The 13,471-nt window shown below is 55.0% G+C and overlaps 6 protein-coding genes across 6 annotated transcripts; 3 read left to right on the top strand and 3 right to left on the bottom strand.

Annotated features, from left to right (window-relative positions):
- The first annotated feature begins 96 nt into the window (after positions 1-96).
- Positions 97-3,016, top strand: BO95DRAFT_439651 (putative nuclear RNA binding protein). The gene has a single exon (XM_025585779.1). The coding sequence runs from the start codon at positions 517-519 to the stop codon at positions 2,743-2,745; it is 2,229 nt and encodes a 742-aa protein (XP_025445898.1). The 5' UTR covers positions 97-516; the 3' UTR covers positions 2,746-3,016.
- BO95DRAFT_439648 (uncharacterized protein) lies at positions 3,017-4,933 on the bottom strand. Its single transcript, XM_025585778.1, has 6 exons — positions 4,586-4,933; positions 4,428-4,510; positions 4,182-4,326; positions 4,043-4,078; positions 3,350-3,974; positions 3,017-3,197 (listed from the first exon to the last, which is right to left on the bottom strand). Exons 1-6 carry the CDS (start codon positions 4,811-4,813, stop codon positions 3,157-3,159), a joined length of 1,158 nt encoding a protein of 385 aa, XP_025445897.1. The 5' UTR covers positions 4,814-4,933; the 3' UTR covers positions 3,017-3,156.
- Positions 4,934-5,297: 364 nt separating this feature from the next.
- Positions 5,298-5,755, bottom strand: BO95DRAFT_15505 (uncharacterized protein). Its single transcript, XM_025580675.1, has one exon. It carries the CDS (start codon positions 5,636-5,638, stop codon positions 5,390-5,392), a length of 249 nt encoding a protein of 82 aa, XP_025445896.1. The 5' UTR covers positions 5,639-5,755; the 3' UTR covers positions 5,298-5,389.
- A 118-nt stretch (positions 5,756-5,873) lies between these two features.
- BO95DRAFT_354774 (putative G2/M phase checkpoint control protein Sum2) lies at positions 5,874-7,943 on the bottom strand (the record flags this gene model as incomplete). The annotated part of the gene is made up of 3 exons (XM_025582223.1): positions 5,874-7,163; positions 7,509-7,752; positions 7,873-7,943. Coding segments are annotated over 3 exons (1,605 nt in total), but the record flags the coding sequence as incomplete, so codon positions are not given.
- A 492-nt stretch (positions 7,944-8,435) lies between these two features.
- On the top strand, positions 8,436-9,794 carry BO95DRAFT_511737 (WD40 repeat domain-containing protein; the record flags this gene model as incomplete). Its single annotated transcript, XM_025591459.1, has 4 exons — positions 8,436-8,476; positions 8,542-8,707; positions 8,783-9,448; positions 9,512-9,794. The coding sequence occupies 4 exons, from the start codon at positions 8,436-8,438 to the stop codon at positions 9,764-9,766; spliced, it is 1,128 nt and encodes a 375-aa protein (XP_025445894.1). The 3' UTR covers positions 9,767-9,794.
- Positions 9,795-10,023: 229 nt separating this feature from the next.
- On the top strand, positions 10,024-13,330 carry BO95DRAFT_439645 (thioredoxin domain-containing protein). Its single transcript, XM_025585777.1, has 5 exons — positions 10,024-10,123; positions 10,252-10,420; positions 10,476-10,593; positions 10,658-12,163; positions 12,217-13,330. The coding sequence occupies exons 2-5, from the start codon at positions 10,334-10,336 to the stop codon at positions 12,888-12,890; spliced, it is 2,385 nt and encodes a 794-aa protein (XP_025445893.1). The 5' UTR covers positions 10,024-10,123; positions 10,252-10,333; the 3' UTR covers positions 12,891-13,330.
- Positions 13,331-13,471: the final 141 nt, after the last annotated feature.

Below are 13,471 nucleotides of genomic sequence, written 5' to 3'. Positions count from 1 at the left end.
GATAAGATCGACTGGACCTGCGCCTATCTGACTCTGGATCGATAGAGTAAAGTGTGAAGGTGTGCAAGCGACCGACCAACCGACCGATCGACCGACCGACGGTGCGAAAGTGGATGGATGAATTGTGAGCACGCAAGCGCAGTTAGGATGGCCGATCGCGCCCATGGACACTGCACGGTTGAGGTTAGTACCAAGTCCCTCAAGTAAACACCTCCCCCCTCCGTTTCCTTCCGCTCTCTTGCTTCCAGTCTGTCTTATGATTTCTATTCCACCCGCACCGTTCAAGCTTCTGTCCTGCCCGTGGCGCGCTTTCACCTCCCCTTGCGCCAGCGGGTGTGACACCTCTGCCGTCGCGTTCACAGACATCCAGGATTGAACTGGTTTTGAACGAAGCTCTGAATCAAAATTAACGCTGTCAATCTGTCCAACGTTCAGGCCTCGATCGATAACCATCCGGAGGGGAAGGGTGTTGACGCGCTCGAGACCGATCGCCAGCTCGAACTATCGCTTCAGTCCATGTGCGCCGACCCCCACGTGGTCCACCAACATAAAAGCCCCCGTCGCAAACATGCGCGCACCATCGGTGACTCCACCGCCGATGAACCCGAATCCGAGTCGGACGATTCCGGTCGATTTGACGATGCCGAAGAGTCGAATTATCCCTCCCGCGTGCAGAGTAGATCCCCGTCCGTTCATTCGGCAAAGCGACGGCGGTCGAATGAGTGGCCTTTACAGTTGGAGAACGGCGGCGAACCTTCGATGCCGCAAGATAATGATGATCAACAACATCCTGTCCAAAGGGCTGCAGGCAACAGCAACAAGACGGGCGGGCACCGGAAGCCGTTCCAGACTGCAGTGGGTAAGATCTCTCCACGGACGTCAATGGGATCCGGCCGGTTCGGTCGCCAGGCTGGTGCGTCCGGTCGGGGCCGACGATCGCGGTTCGTCGAGGGAACAATGAGCGACAGCGTGAGCGAGAAGCCACCGAGTATCTTCCTGCGCGATGATGCACGCCACGCGGGAAATGGTACGGGCCAGCAAAGGGGCTCGGGCATATTCCGGTTTGGAAAGGCGATTGCCTCCGCCTTCAATCCCTTCGGCGCTTGGGGGTGGAAAAACAATGCTGAGGCCAACAAACAGCCGGACGATCCGCTTGCTCAGGCAGAGCGGGCCTACGCGGAGCTCAAGCGCTCCGGATACAAGGGTACAGTCAAGGGCAGCTATATACGGAGTTTGGACGGGGAGTCTGGAGTTCCTCCCAAATCCTGGAATCCCATCCCAGAGCCAGCGACTTACCGGCCCATGGCGCATCATGCGAGACAGAACTCGGGAGAAGGGAACGAGTCCGGAGGGTCTATTCGATCCTCGTTCCAGGAGCTGCGCAAGGCCAAGTCATCCTTGGGCATTCCATACATTAAGCGCTTGGACTCGAACAAGCTTTCATCCGAGGAACAGCCGGATGGCGCAGAAGTGCGACGACAGAAGTCGCGTAAAGAGCTTCAGCGACAGGCCAAGCTGATGAAGCGCGTGAGCGACCTGGAGCTCAAGTTACAACGGGCGCGTCGGGAATTGCACGACTTGGTTGGCGACGAGGAAGAAGTGCAGGAACCGACTCCCTTTCTCGACAAACCATACTCTCGCAAATTTGTCCCCGGCGCACTTCCCTCGCTCCCATCGGAGCGGTTGTTGCACGGTAATAGCCGGCCGACATCCCCGACTTCCTCTCGAGCCGTGTCGACACCTTTACTCTCCCTGGCGGAGAACATTCACCAGAATGAGCCTGTCGAATCGCAGCAGAAAACCACACCAAGCAAGCCTATAACCGGTACGCAGCAGCAACAGGATGGTATGACACCACGAACACCTAAGGATCCCCAGCCCCAATCGTCTTTGACCGCAGACAGTCCCACACTCAAACGCAAGTCGCCAGACCCTGCATCTCTAAAAAAGATCCAGCCTGAACCGACGCAACATATAGACAACCGCCAATATTACGGAACAGCCGGTACACCCACTCCTCGTAAGCCCAAACTGCCGAAAATGGGCCCCGGCGACAGCCCCGGCTCCGTCGAGCGAAAGCATTCTGCTTCCAGTCGTTCCCCGAATACTCCCAGCGAGGAACGCGGCCGCAGACGCTCCACCCCCCTCCGATCATCACCCAGCAACCCTCGCTCGCCTTCAGCAGTGGCGGCGCGTAGACGCGCCTCAAACTCCAGGAACCGTGCCCCCCAGCCTCAGCCTAGCCTGCGGATGAAAAAGGGCCGCCCAGATCTGCGATCAGCCAGTGCGGGCGAGAGCCAAATGCTGCCTAGTCCGGGTAAGGCGGATGAGCACGACAAGGAAAATCAGCAGGCTCAGCTGCAGCTGTATAGCAGCAGCGTCGCGCTGGTGAAGGCGGATCAGTCCGAGGAGATGGCCATAACGACGACTCTGGCATCCGGGGAGGTAATGACCAGCCCCAGTCCCAGTTCGTCTCCGAGTAAAAAGAAGTCGGCTCGCTACGAGTACATCCCGCCTGTGCCACCGCTCCCGAAGAACCTGTCTGCCACCGCGGCGAAGGTAGACCGACGGCTGGCGAAGGAGATGGGCAAGAAGCGGGAGGCGCGGGATCGCGAAAAGGCGCAGGCACAGCCCCAACCCCAACCCCAGTCGCCATTGGGACAGAAGCTTGAGACCGTGGGAGCGGGCAAGCGGTTGGGCTCGGGCGGTGCGCACAGCTTCCAATGGCCGGAGGACTTTTTCTGAAGTGCTTGTTAGCTTTGGCCGTGAGGTTGTTGCGGTGGAGTTGATACCCCCGTTGCTTGATGTTTTGCATGTTTTGTCTTGGTGTATTGTCTGCTGGTCATTGCCATGCACCAGTACAAGTACATGACATGAGCCTCTGAGTCGATTAGTCATGGAAAGACCCTTGCTTTCGTCTAGTATGGCGATGGAGATAAGGGCAGGATATCCGTTTTTCCTATGTCCATTTTCCTACTACTAGTACTACTTTTAATGAACGTAATGACGTGATGACTGCTGCCAATGAAAGAATCCTTGAATTTCTCCTTCGTCCATTGCCCAGTGAGGAAATACTACCATCCCTCAGTGCATAGCTAATCCGCTAAGCATGTACCTCATTTTAGTATCCCTTGATTCCAAGGACAGACCCCCAAATTACAAGATCGCCGTAGCATTAGCATGCGATCCAACACCTCCTACACATACACATGATATCGTTAGCCAAGATCTCCCACCGTGGACCTCCTACCTCCCACATCCCCCAGAAGAATCACCCCCCGGCCACCCCCCCTTTCAACCAACCAAGACCCAAGCAAAAAAAAAGAAAAAGAGGAACTCAGGAACTCACCGAAGACCATAGCCGGCGCACTCGTCACAAAGACGGTCCACCGGCCCAACTCCCGACACCGGCTCGCCAAGCGTTCCAAATCCCACATCTCCCCGATCATCATCCCCCAGCACGCGAGCAACTCCTGATGCATGAACCCTTGCCCGCCATCACGGGTGGGCGGCCAGCACTCGAACGTCGGCGAATCCCCCGCCACCGCCGCGAAGTAGCAGTCATGCAACCAGGTCAGCACGTCCTCGTCCTGCGCGACCCCGGCCCAGCGGAGGTCGGCGTGGGAGCGGCGCGCGGCGGCGGTGCGTTCCTGGGCTGGCAGGGTGTGGTACTGCTCGACGAAGCCGGAGCGGACGAGGAGGAGGTCGCCCGGTTGGATGTCGCCGCCTTGGGAGGCGGGGAGTGGGTTAATGCCTTGAGCGCGGGCGCAGGCGTGTAAGGCCGATAGGGGGATGGGGTGGGAGGTGTAGGGGTCGTAGGGGTTTTCGGGGTGCGTGGTGCTGTGGTAGTGCCGGTAGTCGAGAAGGATGGCGCGGGTGGCGAGGCCGTGGGTGGAGAGGTGGTGGATGCTGCATTTGTGGGGGGAGGGGGGTGTGGAGGTCGTGGAGGGAGGTTTGAAGTCGGTGGATTTGGCCTTGGAGGGATTGGTTAGTTGGATGTGTGCGCGTGTGTGTGTCTGGTTTGGGGCTGGACTGTCCGTACCCCGTTGTAGAAGAGTTTGGTGTCCAGGTGGGCGAACTATCGGTAGCGGGATCGATCAACAGGTTAGCATATATGTCAGGATCGTTGGATTTCAAGCCTCTAGCTTTATGGAGAAGCCCGGTAAGAGAGAGCAACGTACATGGCGAAATCCATCCCACTGGGTGCCACTCTGCGTGTTCAGGGTGTAGGTATCGTCGTAGACCACGTCCTCGACGAGCTCCTTGATATGATGCTGGAAGAGCTCGCGGTCGAAGGCCGGGGTCTCGGGGATATGCAATGGGAGACTGTTGCTGCATCAGCTTCTTTGCACAACAGAGCCACGTAGTTTGTAACTACGCCCTCCTCCACGAGACGAGACAATAGCCACTGATTCAACAAAACTCACTCAAGTCGAATCATCTCCCCCAGCTTGATCTCCGCAGCAGCAGCTTTGACCCGAGCCGGCGTCAGCAGATTCAACCGTCCGAGCTACCAAGTAGACAAGGTCAGCTAGGAAATTCGAGGTGCATTCTCCCCGAAGACGAAACCGCAACAGTACAGTACCTGATCATCCTTCCCCCAAACCCATGCCGCATCCTTCGGAGCCCCGGGGATCTTAGGCAGTTCCTTGCGCGTGGGGAACCGCGTGCAATTCGGATCCCAAGGAAGCTGATCCGGAACTTGGACACGCTCAGAAGTAGTAGTCATGTTGGTAGTACGATCACCTGCGGCAGAGGTTGTTGGCGAAATGATCTCCGAAACCTTCTTCAGTCGTTCATTGATATACCCCATGGCGGTAGTGTTGCGCTACCGTATATATAGCTTTCCCCGCTTGCTGGACTCGACTGACCGTGGCTCACGGTGAACTGAATTTGTGGAACCGGCAAGACTTGAAGCCCCATTATACCCGTGACCCTTCGAATGGACTGGAACTGTCCCCCATTTATGAGTGCTTCTCAGGGCTGCTCCACATCACTGCTTCTTTCGGGTATGACGAGCGTTCTTGGCCGAGGCATATGGACGGCTCGTGAGGGGGACATTGCCGAATGAAACACAATCTTCAGGCGGAGGAACACGAATGAGAATTGACCATCCCCGCGGTGAAGCTTTGATAATACCAATTCTAAGATTAATAATGACGCATGGTGGGGTGGGGGAGAGTGAATCTTTACCGTTGATGTCAGGGAGCATGGAAGGCCGGTGAGGGGAAGTTGGCCGGAGTATCCGTGCATCTACAAGCGAAGGAAGTACTCGTCACGAGACTACTCAAGGAAAACTGCTTGGTAGGCCAGAAGGCCTCCTTTTTCGGTCTTTTGATTTCATCATCAAGGATAATGTCTCATAGTATGATACAAAGATGGTCCACGCTCAATCATTGTCCGACGTAATCCACATCCACAACAGAGAGACTGGAGCAGCCAAGCGACATATCCAGAACCTCAGACATTGGTCCATGTGAGGTGACGATATCAAACACAATAGTAACAGACGTCCCCCGTCCAGAAGATCGCTGCAGTGAGAGTTCGAGACCTGCTCATGCATGAGTATGAAGAACGCCAAATTTGACCCCAGATGTAACAGTAGCCATCCCAGCACATATTTCACCAAATTCACCATAACCCATAAGGATCCCAATCACAATCGAAAGCCATGACCTTCTGCACGTCAAGACCATGTATGTATTCATTGGATGCTCCATCAGACGCCAGGGATATCAGGAGAAACAAAAAAAGTAGTCGTGGACGGACATAAACCACTCCTCAGAGAAAAGAATAGCAACAATAATCGCTAAGCGCATGATACAATGAACTGCTGCTTGACAGTCATGAAAAGACAAAACCAAAGGGACGATTCAAATCTGCGTAGGCACACCGGTGGACTGAGGAGCATTGCGACCACCACGGAGACCGCCACGGCCACGAGAGTTGTATCCACGACCATAACCTCCGCGGCCACGGCCGTAGCCTCTTCCTCTGCCACGGCCCCGATAGCTGCCCCGATATCCATCGACGCTGCCCTGGCCAAAGGTCTCGATGTTCCGCTTCTCCTCCTCACCGCGCCACTCACGACCACCGGCACGAGCACCAGTACCCTCTTCCCGGTCACGAGCCTCACTCGAGATGTTGTCAAAGAAGGACGTAGCCCGGTTGTACGAATTGACGTTATCCGCACTAGGCTTATCGGTATATTCGTCCTCGCCCTCAGGGAAAGCAGCCTCGGCTTCATGCACCGGTGAGCCAGTGGCGATAGCCTCCTTCACCAGATCCTGCTTGTTGAACTTGGCATTCGCGGTCTCGAAGTCGTAGTCGGTGTCAGGAACCTCAACCTTCTTCGCCTGGCCCTGATAAGGAGCGCGGTGACCACCACGTCCTCCCCGTGGGTGCGGGTGACCGCCGCGAGGAGCCCGGTTTCCCTCGTAAGGCTTCATCTCAGCGAGCTGCTTTGCCACGGCGTCCACAGACGCATCGCCATGACCCGGAGCCTTCTGTGCACTGGGCTGGGGCAATTTAGCCATGGCAGCCGCAACAGCAGCAGTGGCAGCACGAGTGGCTTCAGTAATGGCCGCCTGAGCAGCAGTACCTTGCGACACATTGTTTCCCACACCAGCACCGGGGTAAGGGCCTACAGCTGGGACTGGCGGCTTAGAGTGCGTAGCAATCGGGATGGCCGGCTGCACACGTCCGCTCCTGGGTCCGGTGGGTGGTATCTTGGATGCAACCGGATGCGCCGCCGCCGCCGCGGGAATACTGGAGGCTTGTACGGCTTCCGTTACGGAAGGTTTCGATTCAACAGGGGGTGGAGGAGGGTTCTGACCAGCAGCAGGTGCAGGCGTGGCATTCCGGCTGGCGGGCTTACTGGAGGGCCGTTCACCAACGGGAAGCTCGGAGGTGGCTTTAGGAACGTTTACAGGGCCCGCACCAGGCGCCCCCTGACGCTGTGGCGGAGGGGTCTGGTGTTGACCAGGGGGTCCAATAGGCATCTGATGAGGGGGAAACTGGCCTGGTCCTTGAGGGAATCCTTGACCCGGGGGAGGGTACCATCCTGGGGGAGGAGCTCCGTACGGCATATTAGGGAATCCGGGCCCAGGAGGGAAACCAGGAGCCCCAAAGCGCTGCCCATAGGGAGGGTAGAAGCCCTGGAACTGAGGTTGCTGGGGATAACCAGGAGCTGGACGAGGAGGTTGCTGTGCTTGGGAGTGAGGAGGAATGCCTTGAGGACCTGGACCAGGACGAGACATGCTCTACACCAATTGACACGTTAGCATCTTGCATCACAGGAAGTGTTTTCTTGTGCAAAGGCCAAGGGTAAGGTGTTTTGATCTTGTCAGAAGGAAGGCAACGGAAAAATCCACACGGTTTTGCGCATTCAGAACAGGTCTGTGAGTTTACATCCGAGATATTTCATCATAAGATCGAGTGTCCAATGGACACCAACACCAGAGGTGACGAGGGGCGGGGAGAGTGGAGAGTGTGGTGAGCAAACTTACCCCCAGGATGGCAGGATCATCAGGGACCTGAGGAGGCTCAGATGGTGCATTTTCCTTCTTGTCCTCCGCTACGCTAATGTCTTTTACGTCGCTGCCCCGGAAGACAATGTATTCATAAACACTGGCAGACGGGGCGATCTCTTCAGCTGGGTTGCCTCGACGGCCCTCAGTTCCAAAAGAGACGACATTCTCCAGAGCTATTGTGGACGCTTCAGGGTTGATCTCATGCAAGGTTCCAACATAGCTAGCGGGGGGAGCTGTCAGCACGAACAGTCATTGGCAATGACTCCGAGGGCAATGGACGCGGGCACGGAGCTGAAGCCGAAGCAGGAAGCTTCAGAAGGGTTGAAAAGGTGGCACATACCGAATGTCACTCTTGGAGATCAGGTTGAACCGCTGACTGCCAGGTGTTAACTCCCGCCTAGCCGCACAAACCCAGGATCACACCAGTAGGTAGGCATAGAAGACTGACCCTATTAAATGGTTCATATCCATGCTGAGAGGGAGTTGCGCGATTGACGCGCAGAAAAGGAGAGAAAAGAACAAGGGGAAGAAAGAGGGAGAGGTGAAGATATAGGAAAATTGGGGAAGAGAGAGAAGGGCAGAGAAGTGAAAGGAAGAAGGAAGAGGAAAGGTCGAAATCGAAAGACGGAAGAAGCCGGTTTTGTGGGTGGGAAGAGTTGGGGCTCCGGTGAGCGTGAGAAGCTCACCGCGCAGTTCCTTCGCCAGTTTTGCCCAAAAGGAACCACGTGAGGGCGGGGACGGGACCGAAAGTTGGTTGCTTGCTGGAGCTTAGTCATGATACCGTGGGTCGGGACTCGGTGATGATGATGATGATGATGATGATGATGATGATCACAATCACAAAAACTCAATTGATTACAACCAGTGTCTTCCTCTCATCTGATACCTTTCACAAGCTTCACAATGGCGCAATCGAGCCATCGCGATGACTTCTTTCAGACTACGTTCGTTTCCTTATCGCTGCCCAGCTGCAGTTCGCATGCTCCTCGCTGATTCCTTCCGGCTGCAGAGCTTCCCTTGATGAGCAAAAACGCAAGGATGCCAAGTCACAAAATACCAACGGAAACCCTATTCGGCTCCAGAGCAAGATTCTGGCCGTCGCTGCTGATCCCTTAAACGCAAACGCTGTCTTCGTGGCTCAGAGTGGTGGAACAGTGCGCAAGGTCATACTCGAAGTAGGTGCACAGCACAGCCGTTTTGCGAGGACTGTGGCTAAATTATGGGGATCTGTCCTTGGGTATCTGTGTTAGACCGGAGAAACCGCAGCCATCTACAAGGGACCAACCGCACCGATTACGAGCTTATGCTTTTCACCCAATAGTCGCCTGTTATTCGCTGGGTGCTGGGATAAGACGGTTTGGAGTTGGGATGCAACTACAAAGGAACGCAAGCTGCGATATGAAGGCCACACGGATTTTGTCCGGTCCGTCATCAGCACGAGACTACGTGGGCAAGATGTTCTGGTTTCGGGTGGCGCCGATGCGCAAATAATAGTTTTCGACATCGCGACTGGGCAACGATTGGCCGTGCTGAAGGGCCACGCCAAGGGGATTCAAAATTTGGCCTTTGATCCCATCTCGCTGGACTCGGATAGCCCAGAGCCGATTGTATTCAGTGCCGGAAGCGACAGAGAGATTCGCCAATTCGACATCTCTAAGGGCAGCCAAGATCAAACCGGTACCGCTGCAATTCTGGCTCACGAGACCAACGTGCACAAACTGTTCTTCGACCAGGATGCCGATTTGTGGACTGCTTCAGCCGACAAGACCACCAAGTGCTTGAGTCGAGATGAAGGCTGGAAACCCAACACAACCCTGGATCATCCCGACTATGTTCGTGATGTGGTGGTTTATGAGCAAGGTGGGTGGGTGGTCACAGCGTGCCGTGATGAAGAGGTCCGCGTATGGAATCGATCGGTAGGTCTATACTCCTCTACGATTGCTGCGTTGACTGGACTTCTGCTAACCGCAACGAAACAGACCGGACAACTCTACCATACCTTCTCTGGACATTACGAAGAAGTGACAGGGCTAGTACTCGTGGGTGCAACAGTTGTCAGTGTCAGTATTGATGCCACTATCCGACAGTGGTCTCTGAAGCCCGATGAGCTTCAGACGGCAGTAGCCATGGCACAAAAGACCTCGACCGAGGATGAAGAGCAGCCCACCAACCCCGGGTCGATGCTTACGGAAGAGGAGGAGCGGGAGCTGGCCGAGCTTATGGGCGAGGACTGAGACTACTCCAAGAATTCATAAATGACCGTCACGACTATACTCGTACTTCCAAGCCATAATCAGTAGAATCAGCCCGTAGCGTACGGTCTCACGTAGAATGCCGAGGTGTGACTACCATCCACGTGACCATGCAGGGGCGAGTCCATGACGCACGGGCGACGATCTCCCGGATGCGGGCCAGGCGGACTAGTGATGTTACTAAACTGACTAGTAACGCGGGCACATGCGTTTCCTTCCTCTTTCCCCTCTCCCCTCATCCGCCGCTTGCCTGTCTGTCTGCCGAATCACTCCGTTACCTTTACTCTTCGATCGATCGTTGGATATTGCTGGTTCTCTGGATTAGATCGCTTGCAGCTGGTTTGTCACTCACTCTCTTATTCCCCGCTAGTTCCCTGCCATCTTTTAGCCCCGATACAACGGCCAAGTGGTGATACCTTATCGGCTGCCTGTAGCTGCTTTCTAACCCACGCGCGCATCGCAAGCAGGCTGCCTATCTTGTGCGAGATCTCGACGAACTATCGACTGGCTGAAAGGCTTAGGACCACGTGAATGTCTTACGGCCTCAACATGGCTGCCCCATCAGGCATGCATCATAATCTGGCCGACGCAGGACCGAAGCTCGTCAATCGACTGCGGGACAGCAAATCACCTTACGTCCGTCGAATCCCCGCAAATCGAACCCCGTCTATTCTAACTGACGTATTAATAGGTGCGGGCGCATATGAACAATCCAGTAGCATGGCAGCTGTGGGACACAGAAGCCATCGGGTTGGCCAGACGCCATAATCGGCTGATCTTCCTGAGCATCGGGTATTCGGCATGTCATTGTAAGCCTGCCTTTCCCTTTGATACTTGGTCGCATTGATTCTCGGAATTAATTACCGGCATTAGGGTGCCATGTTATGGAAAAGGAGTCTTTCATGTCCCACGAAGTGGCTTCAGTGCTGAACGAGTCGTTCATCCCAATCAAGGTGGACAGAGAGGAGCGACCCGATGTCGACGATGTCTACATGAATTATGTCCAGGCAACCACCGGATCGGGCGGCTGGCCCTTGAATGTTTTTCTTACTCCAGATCTTGAACCTGTTTTTGGTGGGACTTACTGGCCCGGCCCCAACTCCTCCAGCCTGACAGGAAACGAGACGATCGGATTTGTCGAAATCCTCGAAAAGCTCCGGGATGTCTGGCAGACACAACAGCAGAGGTGTCTCGAGAGTGCGAAGGAAATCACCAAACAGCTTCGCGAATTCGCCGAGGAGGGCACACATTCTTACCAAGGCGATCGGCAAGCGGATGAAGACCTGGACATTGAGCTTCTGGAGGAGGCCTATCAGCATTTCGTTTCGCGATACGATCCTGTACATGGAGGATTTTCTACGGCTCCTAAATTCCCCACACCCTCCAATTTGGCCTTTTTGCTGCGCCTGGGGATCTATCCAACTGCGGTGTCGGACATTGTCGGGAAGGACGAGTGTGAGCGGGCGACCGCCATGGCAGTCAATACGCTTATTAGCATGGCGCGTGGAGGAATTCGAGACCATATCGGGCACGGTTTTGCGCGGTACAGTGTCACTCCAAACTGGGGATTACCTCACTTCGAGAAGATGCTGTACGATCAAGCACAGCTTTTGGACGTCTTCGTAGACGCATTCAAGATCACTCATAATCCTGAGTTACTTGGGGCTGTGTACGACCTGGTCAGCTATCTCACATCGGCTCCGATCCAGTCACCAGCAGGCGCTTTCCACTCCTCAGAAGATGCAGACAGTCTCCCGACGCCCAATGACACCGAGAAGCGTGAAGGCGCATTTTATGTATGGACGTTGAAAGAGCTGACTCAGGTACTTGGTCAGCGAGATGCTGGGGTCTGTGCTCGTCACTGGGGTGTTCTGCCGGATGGCAACATCCCGCCCGAGAACGACCCACATGATGAATTTATGAACCAGAATGTGCTATCGGTCAAAGTGACGCCTAGCAAATTGGCCAAAGAATTTGGTCTCGGAGAAGACGAGGTGGTCAGGATTATCAAGTCTGCAAAGCAGAAGCTGTGCGACTACAGGGAGAGGACTCGCGTACGTCCGGACTTGGACGACAAGGTCATTGTTGCCTGGAATGGACTTGCCATCGGGGCACTCGCCAAGTGCAGTGCACTATTCGAAGAAATTGAAAATACGAAGGCAGCACAGTGTAGGGAGGCGGCAGCCAAGGCAATCAACTTCATCAAGGAAAACTTGTTTGACAAGTCAACGGGACAGCTATGGCGCATCTACCGCGACGGGGCTCGGGGGACCACCCCTGGCTTCGCTGATGATTATGCGTACTTGGTAAGTGGACTGTTGGATATGTACGAGGCGACTTTCGACGACAGCTTTTTGCAATTCGCCGACCAGCTGCAGAGTGAGTGCCTAGTAAATGTTGAAAATAACCTGGCTTGCTAACACATCAATAAGACTATCTTAACGACAACTTCCTCGCACACGTTGGCTCCACACCCGCAGGTTACTATAGCACCCCCTCAACCATGACCCCAGGCACTCCTGGTCCTCTCCTACGCTTGAAAACCGGGACCGAGTCAGCCACCCCATCCATCAACGGCGTTATTGCGCGCAATCTGCTGCGCCTCGCGAGTCTCTTTGAGGAGGAGGGGTATCGTACCCTAGCCCGCCAGACCTGCCGCTCGTTCTCAGTGGAGATTCTGCAGCACCCATTCCTTTTCGTGGGACTCCTAGACGCCATCGTCGGCTTGGAGACGGGAACGCGGAACATCACGGGTGTATTCAGCACAGCAGCCATACCACCAGGACCAAGCAGCAGCAGCACACAACAAGCATCATCTAACGACACCATCACCACCACCACCACCAGCAACGCTGACGAACCGATTGCCGTCCGTGATCTCCTGGTAAAGAAGCTCCGCGCCGAGGCCGGCCCAACACTATCGACGGCTACCACGACCGTCTCGCTTGTGGATATCAGACCCTCTCATCTGGGAGATTTTGTAGGAAACCAGTCTTTCTGGCTGCGGACGCGCAACCCCCTGTACAAAGAGTTGCGGCCGACCCACCCGGCGAAGAATCATCTCATGGTCTGCGAGACGGGCCGCTGCACGATAGTAGATCTCTGACCCCTAGTCTCTTTCTCTCGATTGGACAAAGGATAAATGACCAAAGGAATATCTTTTTCTTCTCTTGCATCTGTTTTTTTTTCTGCTGGGAAGGTCAAGCTTGCATTTTTACCACATAGCTGCAAGATAAGGTTGTTCATTCCGTGGAATCAAGGTGTTCGTGTTGGTAATTCAGTCTGGTCTATGTCGTTAGCGCTGTTCAAGCCCGTTCCTGTTCCTGTTCCTGCCAAGAGATAGTTCTCCTTATAATCAATCAAAGCACCAGCTCAACACCCAGCCAGCCCGGTCAGGTCACCGCTCATCCCTTGGTACAAATTAGGAGGTCATTTGTATCAACACGAAGAATCCACTTTCAAAGATGCTCAAGCCAATGGGAATCTTTCCGGGGCGCCCGCGGCGAACGCGACGTGGGGTGCTTCGGAGGCGAGGCGAGGGGAGAGGATGGGATCTAATCTGATCTGATCTGATCAACGATGATGCCTGAGGTACACATGTATCTGTGTCGGCTGGATGGGTTGCTTGGTAATCTAGGCTAGAGGTCGATCTAAATCCTGGGCCATACGAGAGGGCTGCGTGTTCTT

Source organism: Aspergillus brunneoviolaceus, assembly GCF_003184695.1.
Source record: "Aspergillus brunneoviolaceus CBS 621.78 unplaced genomic scaffold BO95scaffold_10, whole genome shotgun sequence".
Lineage (NCBI taxonomy): Eukaryota > Fungi > Ascomycota > Eurotiomycetes > Eurotiales > Aspergillaceae > Aspergillus > Aspergillus brunneoviolaceus.
Note: the sequence above shows the minus strand (reverse complement) of the source record. Positions and strands in the feature narration are given on the sequence as shown.